At 36.1% G+C, this 25,697-nt stretch overlaps 2 protein-coding genes across 6 annotated transcripts in view; one reads left to right on the top strand and one right to left on the bottom strand.

The window, feature by feature from the left end:
* The window catches only part of IMMP1L (inner mitochondrial membrane peptidase subunit 1), an 82,052-nt gene extending 67,860 nt beyond the window's left edge, over positions 1-14,192 (top strand). For all 4 annotated transcript variants that reach the window (XM_044259015.1, XM_044259013.1, XM_044259014.1 and 1 more), the window contains 2 exons: positions 12,863-12,973; positions 13,825-14,192. In XM_044259015.1, the coding sequence (XP_044114950.1) occupies positions 12,863-12,973; positions 13,825-13,893 (180 nt within the window). In that variant the 3' untranslated portion in view covers positions 13,894-14,192. The remainder of the gene's footprint in view (positions 1-12,862; positions 12,974-13,824) is intronic.
* The window catches only part of DNAJC24 (DnaJ heat shock protein family (Hsp40) member C24), a 67,774-nt gene continuing 54,759 nt past the window's right edge, over positions 12,683-25,697 (bottom strand). The window contains exons 4-5 of one of the 2 annotated variants that reach the window (XM_044259018.1): positions 20,204-20,272; positions 12,683-15,430 (exon numbers count right to left, since the gene is read on the bottom strand). In XM_044259018.1, the coding sequence (XP_044114953.1) occupies positions 15,300-15,430; positions 20,204-20,272 (200 nt within the window). In that variant the 3' untranslated portion in view covers positions 12,683-15,299. The remainder of the gene's footprint in view (positions 15,431-20,203; positions 20,273-25,697) is intronic. The other variant, XM_044259019.1, reaches the window with a different exon arrangement.

Here is a 25,697-nt window from a genome sequence, read left to right as displayed (position 1 = left end):
AGATAAAAATAAAAAGGTCAACAGGGCCCAGTTCCTTGTATGTCTCAAGCAGGGAAATAATATTATCAGACTTAGCTTTTTAAAAATCACCCTTGGGGCGCCTGGGTGGCTCAGTGGGTTAAGCCGCTGCCTTTGGTTCAGGTCATGATCTCAGGGTCCTGGGATCAAGCCCTGCATCAGGCTCTCTGCTCGCAGGGAGCCTGCTTCCTTCTCTCTCTCTGCCTGCCTCTCTGCCTACTTGTGATCTCTGTCTGTCAAATAAATAAATAAAATCTTTAAAAAAATAAAAATAAAAAAATAAAAATCACCCTTAAAATTTATTTTGAAAACTTTTAAAAATAATAAATATATATGTGTGTGTGTGTATGTGTGTGTGTGTGTGTGTTTCTTGTGGTTAAAATACCCCCAATATTATTAAACTATTGTAAAGGAATAAAAATAAAAGATCACTCTGATATTAGTAATAGATTAATAGAGGCAGGTTTGGAGTAGGAGGGACTCCTACTAGGAGAGAAGTTTTGGAGGCTGAGAGAAATAGGCCATAGGACATAATTAATATAATAACATTAACCATTGAAAGCAGTACAAATTTTGGAGAAAGATTAAGGAAATATCTAGACAGGATTGGATGCTGGAAGAAATGGAATTGAAGGGCTTGAAATTGAGCCAGGTTTCCAGCTTTAGCAATAGGAGGAGATGGTACATGAGGAGATTCTGGGAGAAATGTTAATTTGGGAAATGGAGAGAAGATATAGCCTATCTAATAAGCCTAACAGAGACTGTATTTTATTTTTTTAAGATTTATTTATTTATTTGTCAGAGAGAGAAAGAGGGAGAGTGAGCAGGAACAAGGGAGCAGCAGGCAGAGGGGGAAGCAGATTCCGCACGAGCAAGGAGCCCAATGTAGAACTTGATTCCAGGACCCTGGGATCATGACCTCAGCCGAAGGCAGACTCTTAACCAACTGAGCCACCCAGTTGTCCCGGTATTTTAAATTAATACAGTGGCAATTAAATTATTATAAGAAGTGGGGGGAAAAGACAATACTTTTCCAGAATGACATTTGGATGCTGTACTATGCCCTCCTTGATGTCCATAATGTGTTTTCATAATCTTAGTTAAAACAATGTTTTGGTGTTTTCAGCCCTCAGAGATCAGTCTTATTTTTTAGAGGTCTTCAGCTGTTCTCTTTGTACCTTACATCATTACAGAAAAATGTCATCAGTCATCCACTTGTCTAAATTGGAATTTTATATTCAGAAAGTCAGATTTCAATCTAAATAATTTTCAGGGTATAGTGCATTAGAGTTGTGGCTTTGATAAATAAAACACAAGTAAAAGAAGTATCTGTCAAAAACATGGAGCAAAGGCCACGTGGGTGGCTAAGTGGGTTAAGCCTTTGCCTTAAGCCCAGGTCATGAACTCAGTGTCTTTGGTTAAGCCCAGCACTGGTCTCTGTTCAGCAGGGAGCCTGCTCCTCCTTCTCTCTCTTCCTGCCTCTCTGCCTACTTGTGATCTCTCTCTCTCTCTGTGTCAAATAAATAAATAAAATCTTTTTTAAAATGGAACTTAATGTTTTTTCTTTTTTTAATGGCTTATTGGTATCAAATACAACAGATCTACATATTTCATTGTAATTATTTCTTCTTTGGAGTAGAGAGACTCTTTTCTACCCCAGATCTTCTATTTTTAATACCGTTTCACGTGTTTAAATGAAAAATGGTAAAAAACCATTTCAGCTTTTTTACCCAATCTCTATATGAAGCAGTTATGTATAGGAGCTGTAGGAAATTCAAAAGAGGCACATCCATGCTTCAATGAAAATAATTCCATTTAGGGATGAGTTTTGACTTAGGAAGTATTATTTGAAGTCCCATGAATCAAAATTTTCATGGAAACATCTGCTAATCTCTGAAATACCCTGTGTTTCATTAAGTTAAGCTCATCTTTTGGAATATGACAACCAAAGTGTGGGTTGCCTAGGTGGCTCAGTCTGCTGGGTGTGCGCATTTGGCTTGCATCATGATCTCAGGGTCCTGGGATAGATACCCATGTCAAGCTCCCTGCACTGTGGGGAGTCTGCTTCTCCCTTTGTCCCTCCCCCATTTGTGCACTCACTCTCAAATAAATAAAATTAAAAAACAAAAAACCAGAGTGTACATTAGGCTGTATTAAAGTGAAGCTAGAGAGATAGTCTTGAAATGAAAATATAAAATGCTGCTTTTAAGTACTAAACCAAAAACAGATAGGTAAATTATTTTACAAATAGAACAAAAAAGAAGTCAGAGAAAATAATCCATTGTCCTGGGGAAAAACTACTGTAGGATTGGTACATTAATATTAGATGGCTATGATGGAAAAGCATATTCATTGGCTTCAGTCCCAACACATTCTCCCTTCGTATACCTTCTGACTAGTGAGTAGACGGTTCTGAAGAAGTGAATGCTTCATAAGGAAGAGCCTAAGCATTTGATATTTAATAAACATTGCTTAAGATGCCTGTTAAAAGAATAAAAATGGTAGTCTTTGCTACATAATTAATATGGCATCTATTCACAGTTAATGTACATTTTTAATAACACTGAATTCAAGTCTTGGCTAGTACCAGAAATATATAATTGAATACAGTGTAAAAGAAACTACCGAAACCAAAGTAAAATTGCAAAGCACAGTTCACTTTGCGGAGAACTGGGTAGACAGGATAGAAAACCAGAAACAAAGAACTCCCAGCAGACACCATTCATACCATTAGTTGGGACAATTGCTAATCACAATAGCTAATATCTAGTGAATGCTTACTGGGTGCCAGGAGCCTTATGTGTTACTTCATTTGGTTTTCAGAATAATTTTGTAAGGGATTTATTAAACCTAGTTATATAGATGAGGTTTAAATAATCTGTCCAAGGCGCTTAACTAGTAAGTGGCAGAGCTACATTTTGAACTCAGGACTCTTCTTACTCTGTGGACGGTATCTTTACCATGCTTACAGAGCCCATCAAAAATTCCTCTTCAGGCTGGATGGAGGTATTGAGTACTTGCAGGAAAGATGAAGGAGCTTAGCTTGCAATAGCTATCAGAATGACCAAGTCTTAGAGTAAGCTCTAAACCTGTTCAGGAGGGAGATACTTGATAATGAAAGAACCTGTTGGTAAAAAGCATCCCCCATCGTTACTCCAACCCTAGTGCTGGAGTTGTAGCCTATTGGAACTTTTGTGAAATTTCTCTTTGGTGATAACTGGCTAATGAACCCAAGGTAGCACCATTTTTAGATAGTGGATGACAGTAACAGTCCCTAGCAGATAGGAGAATAATAAGACTATACAGAAATAGCAGGTATTGAAATAATCAGTGCTAACTATTCCAGTTTGGTCCTTATAAATGTTACTCTCTTTGTCATGTGTCTAGCATTTGGGGGTAACACCATTAGGACTCCAGATATTCTACTCAGATAGACAAATGTGGGCAAGAAATTGTGCCAAGGAGAATGTCAAACAGAATGTTAGTGAAACTATTCCTTGGGTTTTGCTTTGAAAGGTACTCATAACTGACACTCGAGACTCCCATTTTTTTAAATTAAAGACTACTAATGTTTTCTCCGCCTTGTGTTATCAAGAGCTCTTCTACTTGATTGCTTCTAGGAGGATTCAGTGTTTCACTTTTTGACATAGGTCTTCGTAGCTTTTATTGGTGTTATAGCAACTCCAACAATTACTGACTTTTACATGAATCATATTAATATTGAGTTTTATGAAGTCCTTTTAGAACTATATAATAAATTATTTCATTTTCCAGTTATTCTCTCCAGTAGTTTGTGTGCACAGCATCTTACCATGGCTGCATTTTGGTTGTGTAAGTTATGATTAAACAATATGCATTAAACAATATGCATAATGGTATAGTAATTTGACTTGATCCTGCTTACCTGGAAGATAGTAACATAAAAAATAATTTTATGGGCATTGTTAGAGTAAAACAACACATAAAGTGGGGACTTTTTTCCAGGGTAAGGAAATTATGCATTTTTGTATTTCACCTTTATCATTTCATGAGACCCAAAACAAAATCTTTAAATATGTGTGGAAAATGAAATACTCTTGGGATTAAATATTGTTACTGATAGATCAACCCCATGTGCTTTTGCCAAAAAATCCCAAAGCTTTCTCTTAATTGCTTTCATAAAATTGGTGTCCCTCTCCTTTTCCTTATAATTCAGAAAAAGGAAAAATAATCATGTCAAAAAAGGATCCCAAAACTTTGCTCCTCTTCTTGGCTTTCTTTTTCTTTGTTTCTTTAATAACTACTGTTTATTTTTCATTCCCAGTTGTTTTAGAAACATTAAAGAGGCATGAGTAGTAGCAGGGCCAGTGCATACCCTACCTTTGTTGGCTGTAAATTATAAAATATCTGGCAAACAAAGGGTTATTTTAAAAACCTTCACCTGTTATTAGGATTTTCTGTTTTTTGAAATTTTTGCAAGGTCAGACACACAAACATCTTATTCTTCAGTTGGAACTTTTTCTTAATTTAGGTATTTTTGCTTAAATGAATGAGTTTGATTGCAGTTTAGTAAATGTGTTATCTGATATTGTGGACTCTTGCATCAGATTTCACTGGAATCAAGAAAAGTAACACCTGTGGGTTGGTTCACAAAGCCTCTTTTGTTAAATGGACACCCGCAGGCCATGAGGCAATTACATTTGTTGCTTGTACTATAAAAGAGGCACTTAACTAGACCTCAGTAAGTATACTTAAGAACTAAAGGCTTGATTCTTTTGTCCAGCCCTGAGATTAGGTTTTATCATACATCAGGAAGTAAACCTCTGACGTAGAAAGGAAAAACAAGAATGATTTAAAGGTTCTTTTAATGCTTTAAAATTTAGCCCTTAAAGTAAGTTCTATCTGAGATCCTGGGAAAACTCAGAGCCAAAGTAAAAATTTCTTTGTGATATTCATATATTCTTACTCAGTTGACAGATTCATTCAAGTTGGCATGGCAAATTTACAAAGGTATGAAAAGGAAAAGTAATTAGCCATTTAAAGTTTTGGTTATGAGAAGTAACAAAGGCATGAAATTAGGGATTTCCATTTTTGGTAATTTGCAAACATTTATTACAAACGAGTTTATTGGAGTTCTTTCTACATTTTAAGCTGCCATTTAATCTATTAATGTTATTGCTATAGAGTTTTTTCCTCTTATCTGGTTTGGATTTTCTATTCGGTGATAATCAGTAGGTTAATCCCACAGACAATAACTGCATTTTGAGTAAGAAAGGGAATTTTTTTTTAAGATTTTATTTGACAGAGAGAGATACAGCGAGAGAGGGAACACAAACAGGGGTGTGATAGCGGAAGAAGCAGACTTCCCGCTAAGCAGGGAGCCCCATGCAGGGCTTGATCCCAGCCTGATCCCAGGATACTGGGATCCTGATCTGAGCTGAAGGCAGACGTTTAAAGACTGAGCCACCCAGGCGCCCCAAGAAAGGAAATTTTTTTTTTTTGTCTCAGTCTCAGGTCAGGTTTTCAGTTTCGGACTCCTACCAAAAGTGTTGTACTTTGTTTATTTAAAGAAGTGAGTTCTTAGCTAGTCAAATATTTTGGTTATCCAGAGATCTGGTGACAATACTGCTAATTGCAGTCATTTACTTGTACTATATGTAGAAGCAAACCTATCTAGATTGGAAATTAGGTCTTTCTCTTTCCACTCTACGAAAGGTTTAAAAAATTTTAACAAAACTCTTCATAACCTGTATTGTGATGGACTGTGTTCTTTATTAAAAATAAAAAGTACAAGTATCACTTAAAAGGATAGGCACATTAAGATAACATGTGTATGTGTATATATGTGTGTATGTATATACACACCGATGGTCCCTAATTTAGAATGATTTGACTTAACATATTTTTTAGTTTAGTGTACTATAAAAGCAATATATATTCAGTACAAACTGTACTTCAGAATTTGAATTTTTATCTTTTCCTGAGCTGATAATGCAGTATGATACTCTCGTGTTGCTGGGAAGCAGCAAGTGAGCTACAGCTACCATTCACCCATGCAGTCAAGAGGATAAAGTGACCATTTACAACCAACCATCCTGTATCCATACTGCCATTCTGTTTTTCACTTTTTCAGTATTCAGTAAAATACTTGAGATATTCTACACTTTATTATAAAAGAGGCTTGTGTTAGATGATTTTGCTCAAGTGTAGGCTAATGTCAGTGTTGTAAGCACATTTAATACAGGCTAGGCTAAGCTATGATGCCCAGTAGGTTAGGTGTATTATATGCATTTTTGACTTAAAATACAGTTGACCCTTGAACAACAGGGGTTTGAACGGTATGAGCCCATGTACACGTGGATTTTTTACATTATAGTATTGTGAATATACTTTCTCATCCTTATGGCTTTTCTGAACATTTTTTCTCTAGCTTATTTTATTGTAAGAATATGTATATAATACATATAAATAACATATAAAAACGTGTTAATCGACTATGTCCTCAGTAAGGCTTCCTGTCAACAGATTATTAATAGTTAAGTTTTGGGGGAGGCAGAAGTTATATGAGAATTTTTGATTTGACGTGGGGTGGGGGAGGCATCGGCACACCAACTCCCATGTTCAGGGGTCAACTGTATTTTCCACTTAATGATGGGTTAATCGGGACAGAACTCCATTGCAGGTTGAGGAGGTTTATATACGTTTTAAAATTATCTAAGTAGTATATACTGGCCATAAAAATACAAATTTTGATATATGTAAGTTTTGTGGATTTCTTTTAAACATTTATATATATTGCCCTGCAACTTACTTTTTTCACTGATGGTATTCACGTAAATCAACTAGTTTTTCTTTGTTTTTGTTTTTGAGCAACTGCCTACTATTATATAAATGAACCATATTTTATTTGACCTATACCTACTGGGGAATATTTATAGTTTTGTTAATTTTGAGATACAAGCAATACCATAGTGAACTTCCTTATTTATACATAGTCGCATGCTGTGTTTGGCAGATCTTTTCTAAAGATTTTGATAAGGAAAGAGTAGAACAAAAACATGTAGGGGATACAATGGGAAGGGACAGAAGGTAGAGAGAGATGCCAAAGGCACACTTTACTTAAATCAAAAACTTTCAGTTTTTACTATAAAAGGATTCTCTTCATATTGTTATGAGGTATGCTAAGAAAAATAATAAAGACATTAAAAATGAGATAATTTGAACATTTGTTTCTAGTAATGATGAAATAACTGATGCTGAACTTGCCATCCTGCCATAAAGAACTAGAAAATTGGACAAAAATGTCAAATAGCTGTTCTCAGAGAATGCACAGCTGGAAGTATGGGACAGATCCCTGAAAGAGGAGAGACAAGGCAAGCCCTATACTTGCGCCAACTCAAGTGTTTCAGAAGGTACTGAGGTAAAATTCAAGTTAAAGAGTAGTGATTTTGCTGAGCTGAAGAGACAGACTGGGATAGAGAGAAGTTTAAGTGGTTGGCGCTTATTGATCAAATTACCTGGGAAAACAAAGCTACCAAACAATCACCGTGAATCTCCATAGGTGTTCTCTTGGCTTTTGAGCTGAATTCTAAATTGTGCCTGTTAACAGTGAAACCTGGAGACTGAGCAAAGACTGAATAGGGAGCTGAGCAATTCCCAGAGCTCACACAGGGCTGAGAGCCACTGAGTTCTGACCAGCCAGAGTGGACAGATCTCACTGAATATCCAGGACATTCAGTAGAGATCCCTGAATATCAAGCCTTACTTAGTAGTGGGCCTAAAGTAGCCCTAAGAGTACAGTGTGAGATAGACCCAACCTGACAAGCTTAAAAACAAGGCTTGATAGGACTAAGATGATCAATAGCTAACTTACCTGCCTCCTCCAAAATGAGCTTACCTCCTCAACATTTAACACACTGTAAAGGAAATAAATCCCACTCAACAAATCAATGTCCAGCTCAGTCACAAACCACAAGATATGTGAAAAGGTAAGAAAGTGTACCCATAACCAGAAGAAAAATCAGTTAAATAGATCCGGAAATAACAGAAGTAATGGAATTAACAGACACAGCTTTAAAACACCAATTCTAAATATTTTCAAGGATCCGAAGGATGAAAATAATGAGGAAAGAAATGGTAAATATCAAAAAGAACCAAATGAATATATAGAACTTAGAAAACATTGTATAGCTTTACAGTACATTAGAAATGGCAAAAGAAAAGATCCCAGGCTAGGAGGAAGTATTTGTATTATCTTTCATATCTGTAATATCTGTCACAGACTTATACTCAAGGTAAATAAAGGATTCTGAAGGGAGGCGCCTTTGGCTCAGGTCAAGGTCCCAGGATCCTTGGATTGAGCCCCATGTTGGGACTCTTGCTCAGAAGCTCTATTTCTCCCTCTGTCTGCCTCCCCCTGCTTGTGCACACTCTTTCTCTGTGTCAAGTAATTAAGTAAGTATCTTAAAAAAAAAAATTTTTTTAAATGAGTAAGAAAACAACCCATTTTAAAAATAAGCAAAGCATTTTAATAGACCCTTCACATAGGCATAAGAAAAAATGTTCATCAGAGAATTGGAAATGAAAACCACAATGTGATACCAGCAATTCACTAGAATATTCAAACATTGCTGCTGAGTATAAGATGATTCAATTATTTTGTTCTTTTTTTTTTTAAAGATTTTTACTTATTTATTTGATAGAGAGAGATCACAAGTAGGCAGAGAGGCAGGCAGAGAGAGAGGGGGAAGCAGGCTCCCCACTGAGCAGAGAGCCCGATGTGGGGCTCGATCCCAGGACCCTGAGATCATGACCTGAGCCGAAGGCAGAGGCTTAAACCACTGAGCCACCCAGGCGCCCCCAAGATGATTCAATTATTTTGGAAAAGATTAAGGATAGGCATACACTTATGGCCTAGAAATTCTACCCCTTGGTATTTACTGAAAAGAAATGGACTTACAAATTAATGTTTAGAGTGCTTTATTTTATTTTATTTTATTTTTAAAGATTTTATTTATTTGACAGATAGAGATCACAAGTAGGCAGAGAGGCAGGCAGAGAGAGAGAGAGAGAAGGAAGCAGGCTCCCTGCCGAACAGAGAGCCCGATGTGGGGCTCGATCCCAGGACCCTGGAATCATGACCCGAGCTGAAGGCAGAGCCTTCAGCTGAGCCACCCAGGCGCCCCAAGAGTGCTTTATTTTTAACAGCTCCAAACTGCAAAGAAAATATCCTTCAATAGATTATGGACAGACATTGTGATTTATAATAGAATACTACTTAGAAGTAAAAAGGGATGAATGACTGATACATACAACTGGATTGATCATAAAAAAATGAACAAAGCCAGAAACAAAATAAATATAGTACTGTCTTACTTATATGAAGCTTAGGAACAGGTAAAACTAGTTTCCAGTAACAGATCTCATTAGTTGCGTGGTACCAGGTATATGCATGGCTGGTTGACTGGCACAGGAGGGAACCTTCTGGCATAATGAAAATGTTCTCCATGTTGATTATAATCAGCAGTTACATAGGTGTGCACATTTTCCAAAACTAGTGTCAAACTTGAAATGAGTGCTTTTTACTGTATATAAAGTATACCTCTAAAAAACTGATTTTTAAAGTGTAACTTTAAAACACTTTACTCTCTTACTCTATACCAAAAATAAGTGGAATTATTTACTGGACACTGAGTAATTGACAGGTAGGTCAGCAAAGGTGACTGCTTTGATTTTTAAAAATCCAACTTAGAGGTTTTCCTGTTTATAGAGAAGTTCTTATTAAAGGTTCCATCAATGATGAGGTTGTTTCCTTGCTTTGTGTACTATCAAGCACTGAAGTCTGAGAGGTAGAGGATATTCTTTTACTGTAAATGGATACATGGGTATTAGAATGTATAGGCTTAATATAAATGGGAGTTAGCATGTCCCATATTTGAACCTACTTCTATTAACTATCAGTAATAGTACTTCACAGCTTGTTTTAAGGATAAATTGAGTTCTATTTTCTTTTTTTAAAACAAACTAGAGGGGCACCTGGGTGGCTCAGTAGGTCAAGCCTCTGCCTTCAGCTCAGGTCATGATCTTGGGGTCCTGGGATCGAGCCCCACATCAAGCTCCCTGTTCAGTGGAGAGCCTGCTTCCCCTCTCTCTCTGCCTGCCTCTCTGCCTACTTGTGATCTCTGTCTGTCAAATAAATAAATAAAATCTTTCAAAAATAAATAAATAAACTAGAAAGCCATGTATATACACTGGCTTGCTCTACTATTCCCTTCTTTATATTCCACCTGTTGGAATCAATGATTAGATCAAGATAGCCTGAGTCACTCTTCCAAAGGCTTCTGGTAATATGTTCTGGATTTCTCTGAGCAGATTCCTTTCTGTACTTGTTAATTTTATTATACCAAAAATAACACTTCATCACTTTATTTAACTAATTTGGAAGAAAGTTGGTTCATTCAAAAGTGATTGTGCTTTATAAGAATTTCTACTTACATTATAGATAAAAAACCACCAAATACTTGGCTTAGGTATTGTATAGAATTAAGATCATGATATGATTACTGTCTGTTGGCTTATTTGGTCACAAAATAATAGACTTAAACAAAAGCCAAGCAAGCTAATGTTATAATCCAGGGCCCCAGACAAGACAGACTTTGTATGGTAAATGCTCTAAACCATCAAGAGTATTTGGTATGGGCAGGCAAGGTTGGGGAAAGCTTCATGAAGAAGTGGAATATATATTGGATCTTGGTTTATTACCTGTTTTTTAGAACTCAGAAACAAACACACATTAAGGAGAAACTATGGAAATTTAAACATAAAAGTTGTCTGTATTATAGCTTCTCCCATAGTGGCACTTGAGACTATGTTAATGATACATGGTTTTTCCAAATATACTATTTTTGGGGTGGTTTTTTTTTTCATCTATGATCTGAGATGGATTCATTTTTCTACCTGAACAATATTAAGGTTCATTGCACATAAATCCACTTAAACAGATACGAATTAGTCTTGCTCTTAGCCCTATAACTGGTTCCACTAATAATGGGGGAAAAAAAGTAAGTGATCTTACAGCATCTGATACTCTTTCAAGAAATTTTTCTCTACAAATAGATTTAACATTTAAGTGTATGTAGTTAAAATAATTGATTTGTTTTGAACAAATATTCCTACATAAGACATTCCAAAATTATATAATCTCTGATACAAAGTGAAATTCATCTTTTACATGCTTGTATACATTTATTTTTCCAAAAGGTAATATAGGGGGTAGGGGGGGAAGACACGAATAAGGCAGCTCACACAAAGTTCACACAAGGTTTTTAGGGCAGTGAAAATATTCTATGATACTACAGTGGTAGACACCTGTCATACATTTGTCCAAGCCCATTGAATGTACAACATCAAGAGTGAACCCTAAATTAACTCTGGACTTTGGGTGATTATGATATTGATGTGGGTTCACCAAGTATAACAAATATACAGCACTGTGGTAGGGGATGCCAATAGTGGGGAAGGTCATGAATGTTTGGGGTCAGGAGATGGGAGGGGTGCTGTTAACCTAAAACTACTCTAAAAAATAAAAGTCTTTAAAAAGCAGTAATTTGTGGGACGCCTGGGTGGCTCAGTTGGTTGGACGGCTGCCTTCGGCTCAGGGCGTGATCCTGGAGTCCCGGGATCGAGTCCCGCATCAGGCTCCCAGCTCCATGGGGAGTCTGCTTCGCTCTCTGACCTTCTCCTCGCTCGTGCTCTCTCTCACTGTCTCTCTCTCTCTCAAATAAATAAATAAAATATTAAAAAAAAAAAAAAAAAAAAGCAGTAATTTGTAACATTTTGAAAAACTGCAGTCATTTCTTATTTAACCCAGTAGGAGTATTTTTCTTCATGTAAAGTTCCCAAGTCATAAAAAGCTAGTCAAAAGAAAAGTGAAAATAAATTCCTTCCCAGTAGATCATCTTGGTCTGGTCAGTAATTCAAGTTTCTTGGGTAAAAGAAACTATAAAATAACTTGTATTGTAAAGTGCTACTTTAAGCATTATTGCTGCAGAGTAATTTTTTAATGGGCAAATACACAGAGCTCATTTTTTTTTAAGTTAACATGTTATGTTCTAAATATTTTTATGGTTTACATTGAGTAAAATTGTAAACTTAACGTTATTTACCAGTTAGTACGTAGGACAATATAGGAGATAGGGTCTTTCATTTAGTAGAAGGTCACCATCATTAATTTTACAACTGATGATTTTATAATAAGTCGTTCTAGTTCCTGATGGTCATTATTGAAGTATAATGCATTGAAGATATGGCCTGTACAAAGGCAGAACAGGGATCTTAATTAGAATTCTGACAAGCCCACTCCAATAAAATGATGAGATTATTTGTAATTGATGTCACAATCAATTACCATTTAGTTCATCATGAGCACTCTAATAGGTCTGGCCTTGGTACTGCCCCAGGATGTTGCTGAGTGAGTGGCTGCCCTGCTTATGCTGTTTTAGAGACAGGAGGGCACATTTTCAGTCAGCATCCTAATGACCTCTTTTGAAGTCTATTAAATTAATGACCCTGTCACACTGTTTTGATCTCTTATAACCTCAGTTTGGGGTTTGTGTAACAAATTAATGTTTGGGAATCATGTGGCAAAAAAGATAGGTCTTTTAAAATGACAAAACCTTAACATTACTGGTATTTAATAAAAGAGATTTTATTGTGCAAGAAATAAAAGCAAAAATACAAATCATAGGGTGTGTGTTTTATAAACAAGAACTTTAAGACATTTCTCCCTATTACCAAAAGACATGCTTTTTATTTATACTACCCATATTTAGTTTTTTAAATGGGCTGCTTTCTTCTCTAAATCTAGGTGCCAACAGGTCATGTTTGGTTAGAAGGTGATAATCTACAGAATTCTACAGATTCCAGATATTATGGACCTATTCCATATGGACTAATAAGAGGACGTATCTTTTTCAAGGTATTATTTTCTGCTTAAAATGTAGGTTTTCTTCTCTGAGCTGGAAGAAAAATATTTTCTTTCAAAATGAGCTTTGAAATATTCAGGCTGTCAATGGACTTAACTGTTACAGCAGCTACATTTTATGAACATGCTGGCCTTCGTAGCTATTAACATTACCTTTTTCCCTCCTTCACCAAGGAGAAAATGGACCAAATAACAATTGTAATTGTAATTGTTTGTTTGAATAATAAACTTCAAATAACCTTACCTATAAGAAGCCTTTAATTTATATCTCCAGAATGTAATTCTTTCTCATACAACTTGTACAACTATATTCATATCTTGGACATAAGTATGCATTTGCAGAAGAGCAGTATAGTCAAACTACACTGCTAAGTGGGGATATCCCAGTTATGTACATGGTTATAATAAATGTAGGACTCTTAGGAAAGATGATTCTTTTCACTGGCTCCTCCTTTTTAACACAGCAGTAAGAAGAAAAACACATGAATGCTATTGGATAATCTGCAGGATTCTTTACTTACGCAGAGGTTATATTTAAATCCTTGGGTTTATAGTTAACTTTGAGGGTAGTTAAAAAAAACCCACAGACACACATATTATATTCATATACCACATAACATAAAAATTCTTGTATAACATATCAGTGTTCCAAAGTTTAGAGTTTAAATACATATACACATACAAATTTACTTTCTAAAGTCTCATTTTGTATAGAAAATTTGTTCTTGACTAAAAATAAGGAGAAAGTGTTTAATTACATTGCACAAAGAAAAGGGATGACTAAAAGTAATAATGATGATGTAACACTTTCATTAACTGTCTTCAATCACATTTCAATTTTACAGATTTGGCCTCTGAGTGATTTTGGATTTCTCCGTGACAGCCCTAATGGCCACAGATTTTCTGACGACTAGCAAGCATTTATTCTTTTGATTATTCTCCCAAGTGAATTTATTATTGCCACTGAATCCATGTACTTAACTAATAACTATTTGCTACTTATTTTTAGTCATTTGTAATTGTTATATGGAAGAATAAACAATACATATTGTAAGTGCTATTAGTTCCAAATACATGGATAGAAATGTAATCCAAGAAAAGAAATCTAAAGTTTATGATAGATATAAAAATATTTTTAGGGAAAAAACCTGGATGACCACCTCACTTCTGAATTTTTGGTTTAATAGTTATAATAAAAGTAATCCTTTCTTGACTGTGCCTCATACTTTTGCTACATTTACGCATCATAGTAGTAACTAGTCTTTCAAGTCCAAACCAGTAATACCATGAATTCAACCAATAAAACCCTGCTAAGTCACATACTTGGTTCACTCTTTTCAAATTACAGTTCCAATGATCCCATAAAGGATACCTCAATCTTTTAAAATGATTCCTGACTTATACTGTATATAGAGTATCAAATATAGAGAAAAATAAAATCCATTATAATCAATAATAACATTATAAAAGTCCATTTGTTCATATCAGCAATGCAGTGGTTCCTTATTCATAAATACAGGAATTAATACTTAGTACTTTGAAATAAAAAAGGAAGTAATGTGACAGTTTCAGATTATTACTTTTTTTAGAGCTACCACTCCTAAGTTACATTTAAAGTTGAAGATGGCAGTGTTTAAACTTTATTCCCTTTAACGTAGCCACATGAAGAATCTGGAAATAGAGTTGCCAGGACTGGAGTCAAGTCTTTACTCCAAAAGCTATCTTTTCTACAGTTGTCATTTCACCTTCTTTATCAACTTTGAAATAACTTCATGAATATCCATATCCAGCCCTCATTATGGGAGTACTAGGCTCACATGTTATTTACAAAGATTACAGTTTAATCTTAATGACTTGAGACTTTGAGATACTTGTACAATAGGCCTGTAACTTTAGCAGCTAGAAATGCCATGTTACTTCAGAAACCCAGTAACTATAAAGGAACATTATAATACTGTGACCCATTATAAGAAGAGACATACTTAAAGAAAAGGAAAATTCTTATTTTACACCAAGGAGAAAATGGACCAAATAACAAAGTTCTCAGATGGGAATTCAAAATAGAACTTAATAATTCAAGTCTTTTTTTTTGGGGGGGGGGTGATCTATAAATAGAAAGTATAAATACACATAAATAACTAAATGAATTTTCTGTTAATCTGGGGTAGCTCTTGCTTGACAGTCTTATACTTTCTCTGCAAATAAAAGCTGACCAAAAAAAAAGAATCCTACTTCTTTCTATCAGCTTTATACATTTACTTGAATGAACTCTCTTCAACATGTCTGAATACAGAGTTAAAGGATCATTTAGTGAACAATTTCAGCCATAATGAAGGAGTTCTATAATTAAAGAACATGTATCACAAGAAATCAGGGTAACTTCTTCTGCTTCATCCTTGGAAACCCTGTATTTTCCACCACATCGGCAACTCAGAGAAAAAGAGTTATCATCTGTAAAAAAAGCAAACAAACAAAAAACAAAACAAAATACTTCAAACACTTGCAAGTAACTATTTTAACAGCTTTTTTAAAATGCAGTTTATCACAGAAATTCCAAAATGAAAGAAGTGCCTTAAGTATAAAACATATTTAAATGAGAACTTGAAACGAATTCTTGTATGGGGCAGTGTTTCTAAAAATTACCTACTAAAAAATCTTGATATGTATAAGAGAGCTGTAGAAGACTAAAGCTATGAATCAACAGCCCAAAGATCTGGAGGGGAGAGCAGAAGCTCAGAAGTGACCCAGGACATTTATCTGAAGTCTTCTGTTTTCTTAAGATCCACATAAATTTTACATTCTTCTCAACAATATATTTGTCAAAAATACTACTGTGAAGGAAAGAGAAATAGCCCTACATGCTTATGCCTGGAGTATATTCTTTTAGAGAAAACTCTGTTTGTTTGTTTAAGATTTTATTTATTTATTTGAGAGTGAGAGAACATGAGTGGGGGGAGAGGGAGATGCAGACGTCCCCTGCTGAGCAGGGAGCCTGACTGGAGCTGTTGCCTGTGGATGCTTAACCAGCTGAGCCATCCAGGCGTCCTGCTAACTTAACTGTTTAAGTTCAACATTCATACTCTGTTCTAGTATCACACTATTTCTGTGAAGTGAGATGCCCAAAAGAGGTGATATGGCGCAACACTTAGCCTACTAATGGTGGAAATTTTATTAAATCTACCATTTTCTTGGGAAGCTGAAATGCTTATGTCCTTTAACTGAAAGAATCTGATCCACTAGTCATTCCATTTCACTGTCACTGAGAAGTGACTGTAAAAGAAAAATAATTACTGATCACCTTATTGTATGACAGTCATAATTTACTAGAGGTACATCAAGTATCTTTATTCAGTTCTCAGACTTCATTCTTTAACACTCAGATCTCATAATATGCCACTAACAGAAAAAAAGAAAAGAAAAAATTCAACTGCCTTGTATTTGTTCTCTAATCAAATTTGGCCTTGGAAAAAATAAAATTAAATAAGCTAACTTTATATGTTTCTTTTACCAGTAACAAAAACATGAATTCATTCACCTAATCTTCCTTTTTGTTTTTCACCACAATGCCTTTTTTTGTCCATAAAGAAAAATAATTTAATCTTGGAATTTTAAAGTGCTAACATCTTTCCTGTCTGAGCCAACATATATATTGTAGTAGCAGGCTTTCAAAAGTGAATTTTTTCATTATTAAATTGTCTAAAAATGCACATATTCTAACCATTGGTTTTCTAAAGCTAAATGTCCATCTTATTTTTTTACCACCTCAGTGAACACTCAGAAACAATTTGAGGTGACATGTGCTCAGTAAATGATGCAGAGGCCACCATGGGCTACTGAGGAGTTTTGTCATAGATGATTCCAAATGTTAATGCTCACTAAAAATTCACATCTTGTTACATTTCTTATATTATTCTATTACTTAACAAGTGATATCGTCACAGATATCATTTTAAAAACACTGAAGACAAAATAACCAAGCTGTACAACAAGGAGACTAAGGAGAAAGGTTAACCACTCTCTCAACAGTTCTTCAGGGATGGCTTTTAAGAGTAAGAAAAGGCATTGTTTCATACTATCCTTGGATCAAGAATATGGTAATCCGGCTTTATCTATCATGTTGGGTTTCATCTACTTTTCTCCTGCCTCCGGATCTTCACTTTCCAAGGTTACTCTGAAAATGGCCATGAGGGAATCTTCAAACATTTTTTTTTTAATTTGCCCAGTTGACTGTTCAATATGTTCAGCAAGATCTGTGTGAACGGGGACGACACTCACCCACTGTGGAAGTGGATGAAAGTCCAGCCCAAGGGGCGGGGCATCCTGGGAAATGCCATCAAATGGAATTTCACCAAGTTCCTCATTGACAAGAAGGGCTGTGTGGTGAAGCGGTACGGTCCCATGGAAGAGCCCCTGGTAATTGAGAAGGACCTGCCCTGCTACCTCTAGCTCCACAAGTATGCGCCCCCCACAGCCCTGCCCCTCGGAGCCTTCCACCCGGCACCCATGACGGTCTGCCTGGAAACCAGCCCGCTGGTGGGGCAGACCCGAGAACCCAGCGTGCACCCCTCGCCGGAGGAAGGTTCCTCGGCCCGGCTGGAGGCTTGGCGTCCCCCCACCCCCGTGGTTATCTTGTGGGAATAAAACATCCACATTGGCAAAAAAAAAAAAAAAAAATTTCATCTTCCAAGACTGCACTTTTCAACTGCAAAACTTATATTACTAATTTATAAATACCCCTGCAGAAATAATAGCTTCATGCAGCTATTTGCTGCTCACAAGATTAAGGATTGCTTCCCTCTTTATTAAAAAACCCTTAATTTAAATAAGCATCTAAATAAATAAATAATAAGCGTCAAAGGATGTCCTATACTTTTAAGAGTAACTCGAGCTTCTAATAACTGATTCATTGGCTATGGTTAGGATTCTTCTGTATCTTCACTGTCAGGTTTATTTAAGGAAATTCCAAGGATAGTAACATATAACTTAACAATTTCATGTTGTACATTTCCTTCACCATCTTGGTTTTTTTTTCACCTGTATCACAAAGCTGAGGGGCACCTGGATGGCTCAGTCAGTTAAGCATCTCCTTCAGCTCAGGTCGTGATCCCCGCGAGCCTGCTTTTCCCTCTCCCTCCACCTGCTGCTTTCCCTGCTTGTACTCTGTCAAATAAATAAATAAAATCTTTTTTTTTTTTTAAAGAAAGAAACCTCATAGTATTTGTTGACTGGACAGATGTTTGAACCACCAATCCATATTAACTTAAAAACTTATTATTTGTATTTTTTTTAAAAGCTACTAAAGGAAAAAATGCAAAAACCAGTTTTGACTATTTTCATATTATCAGGAATCATTAGGAAACAAAATATGTTAACTACAGCAAAAAGAACTAATTTGTCCAAGAAGAGATTAAACACATACAATACTAGCTGATGAGGAGCAATACTCTATTTTCAAAAAATGTATTTAGTTGGGCAGGTCTCCTTGATAAGTGATATGTTCTGGTCTGTTCCCTTCATGAACTGGAAGCCTTTCACCAAAGCCTATGTCACTAGTCTATTCTACTTTCATAGCAGTATTTCCCTTATTTCCACTGATGAAACTATTATAAAACCCTGGGAGCCCCAGTCACACAAACTTTAAGTTTCTCAATCATTCACTGCAAATAAGAATTTATACTCTAGGATTTCATGTGGCAGTTGAGGAGCTGAGTGGCCCATAAGCAAAAATGTGATGCTCCTCTTAAAGTCACTAGCCTATCACCCACCTTCCTAACAGCACTAAGTTAAAAATTTGCCATAAAAAATATTCCAGGGGTGTCTGCGTGGCTCAGTTGGTTAAAGCATCTACTTTTAGGTCAGGTCATGTTCCTGGGGTCCTGGGATACAGCCTGTCAGGCTCCCTGCTCAGCAGAAAGCCTGCTTCTCCCTCCCTCTCTGCTGCCCTCCTGCTTGTCCATACTCTCTCTCCCCAAAACTTTCTGTCAAATAAATAAAATCTTAAAAAGAAAAAAAAAACAAAAAAACACTTCTTTAAAAAAAATTCCAGTATACTTGGTTTCAGGAAGAATGATGGGCTGTTTATTTTCTGCCTATCCACATTCATTAGTCAATTTTTATAAAGTGCTAGGGAATTTCTACTCCAGGCTGAACAACAGTTACAGGGTTAAAGTATATAAAAATGCTAAGAAATAGGAAGAGTTTCTTCATTTTCCCAGAGAAACCTAGATGTGTGACATTCGTGGGCTCTATACGGACTCTACAGTTTCTAGCCAAAGCAATTCACAAAACTATCAGAACAGGAGAGAAGTTAAAGTTGTAAAATTCTAGTAATAGAGGGCACTTGTTGGTGCCCTATAATAGAGTTCAGTTGGTTAAAACGTCTGACTCTTGATTTTGACTCAGGTCATGATCTCAGTCATGAGATCAAGCCCTGTGTCAGGCTCAGCACAAAGTCTGCTTGTCCCTCTCCCTCTATGTACACTCCCTTTCTCTCTCAAAATAAAATAAAATTTTAATAATACAAAAGGGAAAAAAACAAGATGTCATGGTGGGTGGGTAAAGGGAGTGACAAATTTTTCTTTTCCAAATTTTTCCAAATTTTTCCTGCCCTGCCATGTAAAGAAATAAAAATAAACAAAAATTCTAATAGAAAATTCATCTCCTATGTCAACATAGGAAGGATGGAAAATATTAACTTATTTTCCCTATTAGATGGAAAGTAATCCAAAACCCAAGTAATTTAAAAAAAGAAAACCACATGAAACCTTCTATACCTAAAATCTACTTAGACTAGACAAGTAACTGGAAATGAGTCATACAGAGGACCATCAATAACTGAAGTTTAGAGTGAAATTCCTAAAACCACCCATATTTATATATTTAAAAAGCCAAGCTATGGGACGCCTGGGTGGCTCAGTTGGTTAAGCAGCTGCCTTCGGCTCAGGTCATGATCCCAGCGTTCTGGGATCGAGTCCCACATCGGGCTCCTTGCTCGGCAGGGAGCCTGCTGCCTGCCTCTCTGTCTGCCTGTGCTTGCTCTCTCTCTCGCTCTCTCTCTCTCTCTCTGACAAATAAATAAATAAAATCTTTAAAAAAATAAAAATAAAAATAAAAAGCCAAGCTATTACTATTTTTTAAGATTTCCAAATATCCCAGAAGAGTTTTTCTTCTTAAAGAACATCCCTAATGTTTTCCTTTACTGTAGTCAAGAGAAAAAATTCCAACCTTCGTTCCAACACATTTCTTCAAGATATACTTGAGCATCTACTGGTCCCACATTTCTTAGATCATCTTCTGTAAAATACAAAATGCAATATTTATTTGACACTTTAATCATAACCACGAAGAATGCTGAAAAGCCAACTGCAGCCCACTGACTACAGCTATAATTTATTTGCCATTTAAAAACTTAGTTTACTACTTTTGACAGCAGTTTTAAGGCTACCTGACTTGTAGTCCACTTCTTACGAACCTCAAAAGTCAAAATCTATCCCATTTTCCACAAATATGCAACATGCAAAAACCATGGAGTTGATTTGGTGATTCCTTGTGATTAACTAGTAACCCCTATTTTTGTGAGAGATAGGGAATTTTTGTCAAGCTATACCTATAACTAAGGAAGGTAGCATGATGTTGGGCAAAAATAACTATTTGAACCTTAGCTATAATATTTCACTAGCTTTCTAACCTTAGAAATATACCTTAGATACACTTAGTTATCTCCTATCTACTTCAGAAGGGTTGTTATGGACTGAACTGTGTCCCCCCAAAATTCTTATGTTGAAGTATTGAGATAAGCCTTTTATGAGGTAATAAAGGTAAAGTAAGACCATAAGTGTGGGGTGGGGCCTTAATCTGATAGAGCTGGTGGTCTTATAAGAGGAAGAAAGAGGGTCTCTCTCCATGCACAAGCACCAAGTATCAAAGACACAGTAAAGAACAAGGCCATTTTAGCCAGTAAGAGAGCCCTCACCAGGAACCATACTGACTGGCACCTTGATCTTGGAATTCCAGCCTCCAGAACTATGAGAAATACATTTCTGTTGTTTAAGCCACCCAGTCTATGGAATTTGCTATGACAGAACAGACCAACACCAGTGTGTTGTTCTAATCAAATGAGATCAGTCTAAAAGTGTTTTATTTATTTATTTTTAAAGATTTTATTTTTTTACTTGATAGGGATATAGAGAGCACAAGCAGGCAGAGCAGCAGGCAGAGGGAGAGGGAGAAGCAAGCTCTCCACCGAGCAAGGAGCCTGATGTGGGCTTGATCCCAGGACCCTGGGATCATGACCTGAGCCAAAGGCAGACGCTTTACCGACCAAGCCACCCAGGCGCCCCATCTAAAAGTATTTTAAAGAACAAAAGCTCTAACCAATGTAAGGGTCTACCTGATTTTTAATTGCTTGCAAGAGAGGAATAGGTAACTTAAAGACTTACTTTAAAAGGTTTCAATAACCATGTAACTGTATTGTGTTGATGTTCTATTGCTATTTCCTAGGCCAAAGTTTTCCCTGCAGGTGGAAGGTTCAAAGAAGCTTGGAATTTAGTAAGCATATAGTTTAGGCAGTAGAAGCATGTACTCTTGCTTAAAACAAGTATACTTTGGGACAAAGAAAGCAACTATAGATAAGCACTTGTCTTTGTTTTTAAAGGCATGTTATACTTCATGTATGCTTGTATTGTTCTTTTAGAAGTCGATGCTTAAAAGAAACTACTAAAATCCACCCCTCACCCCAATGAAATTTTCTTTAGCTGTCTCACTAGTCTCTTGTTCACTTGCTGAGAATGCTTTCCTTTGTTCCGTTGTGTGAATGCCTACAATTTAATTATATTTAATAACTGCCTGTTCAGAATTTATTGGTGAGTTACACAATTTTAAAATAGATGAAAAAATTATACAATATTTTGAACTCACTGTGGTTTTCTATTAAGTATGTCAAATATTGTATCACTTCATATTTACTAGGTCCCAACAGTCTATTAAAGTGACCCTAAAATCCAAAGATTAAAGACTCTGCCCAGTAGTCAGAGGGGGGGGGGAGTTCCTTCATCTCTGTGCCCACTGAATAGCTTATGCAGACTATATTAGTATGTGAGGTAATCTCTGAACAAAACAATTTCTACATTCTATATAAAGCACACTTGGCTATAGATTATTCAGTATTTTAGTTTTTTAAAAAATTCTCCCTAAAAGTCCCATGGAGAGAAAAACAAATCTTAATCATATGTTTCAATTTCTTAGAATGACTAAGGTAAGTTTGCTTGAATGGAGAAATGAAACACTTTTAGACTTATGAATGGGGGTAATTGGCACTTTACAGACTGTTGTTGGAGGAAAAACAGATGTAAGTAATTTACAATCAAGCTGGCTATATTCCAGGGTATCTGATCGATATCTTCAGTAATTTTGGAAATCAATTAAAGCAAATCAGACAAGGCAGAGGTAAGGACAAGATGAAAAAGCCTTAATCTAACCTACCTTGGACACCTGCAATACAGCAATTACACAGAAGGACAACCCACTTGTATATGTCCACTATACTATTTTTACTTGGAAATAATAAATGAGAAATAACTGGCAAAGAGAATTGCCCAGGAAGTCAGCATATTGCTGTGCTTCTCCCCGAGGAAGCTACTGTCAAGCTCACCTAGTGTTTCACGTGGAGCACCTCTCTATTATTCCACTTCCTCAAAAAAACCGCGCCTTTATATTTTTATTATTTTTTTCTTTACATACAGTTACTTTGGAGTAGCGACCTATTTCTAAGATGACAGATCAACTTAGATGACATCTCATAATTATAAGAGGGAAAATAATGCAAAACTGGTTAGTACTTTGCCCAAGGTCAGAGTTAAAAAAAATAAAAACTATTCGCATGTTCTGTGGCTATCTAAACATCTATTTGATCTGATTATTCAATATTATGTGGATCCAGTCCAGGTTTCTGTGAGGTTCTGGTTTTAAAAGTCCTATCTGACACGAGAGAGCATACTATATGATACCCCGTTACATAAAATCTAACAAGCAAAACTACCCCGAGTTGTTGCGTGACACCGTGGTATTGGGTGTGGGGGGAAATGGTGGCTACAAGGAGTCACAAGGGACCTTCTGGGTGCTGGTCAGATGGGTGTATTTATTGTGAAAACGCATCAAGCTGGACAGTTAGGATTGGTATACTTCTCTGCATGTATGATACATTTCAACAAAAAGTCTTAAAGTAGTGTGCTGAGACTCCAAGAGCTATACTTTTTAATAGAAATAAACAAAAGTTAGGGAAAAGAAGTTAAAAGCCTAAGAAAGTGTGTATTCCCTGAAAAGATGGTAATCTAACAACTTCTGAAAAAGGCTGGGGGTGATTAACTCAGGGAAAATTGGATTCCTGGAGAACTGTATAATGAGCAGAAGGGGTACATACAAGTAAAAGGTGAATCTAAATGTAGGGGGTGGGGAGGTGACCACAATCCTTTGTTGAGAGGCAGGTGTCCAGGGAATGGGGCAACAGCAACTTCCCCCTTAACTACGATTACAAGGAAGGAGCACAAACAAATCAATGTTTTTTTTTTTTTCTTTTTAAACAATGATCTCTGCTTGTCCACCATTGTAGTTATAATTAGAAAACTTAATTCCTCCCTAGCCTGTAAAGTAACTCACAGGAACCCTGTAATTAGCTTTGATAATTGTCTTCTAATCAGGCATGGCATCTGCAAAATAGGTAAGTTCCTTTTCTTTTGAGTATTACATATTACAAATATTTTTGCTCATTACAATGAAATATTTCAATAGGTTTCTGAAAATATAAATTCTGTCTCAAAGTTTTCCTGTTAACATGACACTACTAAAAATAGTGAGAAAACATAAATTGACTTCTGCAGCGACTTAATTAAAGGAATAGGTACCAAAAAAAAAGGAATAGGTACAAGATTTGAATCTGGAATCTTAGCTCCAGAATGGTAATAACTTAAAAACAAACAAACCCAGCCATTTGGAAAGAAAACGCAATGCGTGGCATTTGGGTACTCTATCTTAAGTCCAATTACACTACAAGATTCTTAATTCTTTTGAAGTAAATGGGCTCAGCTTTTCCTAAGGTATGTAGGTCTATTCACACCCTGTGCTATACCCAAAGCTTAGCTAAATACGGAGACCAGAAAAAGATCCGAATTTCCTTATATATAGAAAGCAATGCATTATAAAAGGAAATTCCTGTGGAATATAATGATAAAATCAAATAATTTATGTGGTTACTTGGAAAAGAATCTTTCAACCTTCAGAAGTACAGGCCCTTCTGACCCTGTGTTCTATTGGATTTGTCTGACAACAAGAGGTGAAAGAATTCTGTAGCTCCTTTGTCTCAACAGTGGGATCTAAGAAAACACTGGCAGGACTCATCAGAGAGGTTTATGAGCCTGCAATTCAAAGAGATTAAAAGGAAAATCTAGGGAGATTCTTTCACACTGAAGAATAACATTAAATAACTATTAGCAGCTTGGTTCAGTAAAGCTTACTAGAGCTCTCGCTGGGTCATTCACAACTTTCTAAAAGAGGAAAGGTTTTTTTTTTCAGCTCCATTTGGGAATCAATAAATATTTCTTACTTCTTACAAGACAATGGAATTCCAGCCTTTTAAAGCTTCTTCCTAATGATAGTAAAATTTCTAAAACAACTTTTTGCTGCCTAAATAATTACACTTCCTAATCCCAGGAAACCTGTCCTAACCGTAGTTACAATTCAAATAAATAAGTAAAAATAAATAACAGCAACAAAAAGCTACGGTGGAGAGGAATTTAACTTTATTCATTATGGCTGAGATATCAAAAGTCTCATTCAACCCAATATTGGCCAAAAGATCTAGTCCATCTGCAGTTCTGTCCCTACTATTCATGTGTAGCAATGTTGGAACTTACTCGAGCGATCAAGCCCCCACGACACTCTCATTTAGCAAGTAGTCTGTTGTATTTATTTTTATGCCATTTAAAATAATATTTATTTCACACTTAAGTCATCTGTGTGTAAAAAGCAAACGGTGTTTTTGTTTAGGTCTAACTTAGTATCCTGCTGTTTTAAAACCAAGTAGTTTAATTGTATATAATCACCTCATTCTTCAAAATCATTTCACTATACATAATTAAATTTTTCATATAGAAACTAACTTGAAGGAAATCGGTTTCCTTCTCCTTAAAACTCTCTGTTCTTGGAACAGTCTCAGACTACCTTGATAAGAGATTGTGAATCAGGCAACATTTAACGTGAAACCTGCTCATTAAATTAGAAAGCTCTATAATCCTTTCCCAGGTGAAATTAGAGAGTCACAATTGCAAGGCTTTCCATATCAAAGAAAAATTACAAACTTGGAGTTTAATTATGGACTTGGAAGAACTGGGGCTTTTATAAACTGAACGTACATGCAGTGCTCATAAAAGGTACCAAATAAAAACCGGAACCTGAATTTCATGTTTCACTACACAACAGGTAGAACAGCAGCAGAAGTAGGCCTGGCCTCTCGTTCTGACCCTCAAATGTAACTTACTCCTGCCCATCTGGAACTGAAAACAGGAGGCTGCAGATATCTATTCAAAACTGAACAGCGCACCACAATATGACTAAAAGTCAGAGAATGGCTCTGAATTTCTCCTCTATCAACTATTAGCCATGTGGCCTTAGGCAAATTACTTAACCCCTCTGAATCTCAGATTTCTTTTTAATATCTTCCTTAATA

This window comes from Neovison vison, chromosome 7, assembly GCF_020171115.1.
Source record: "Neovison vison isolate M4711 chromosome 7, ASM_NN_V1, whole genome shotgun sequence".
In the NCBI taxonomy this organism is placed as follows: Eukaryota; Metazoa; Chordata; class Mammalia; order Carnivora; family Mustelidae; genus Neogale; species Neogale vison.
Note: the sequence above shows the minus strand (reverse complement) of the source record. Positions and strands in the feature narration are given on the sequence as shown.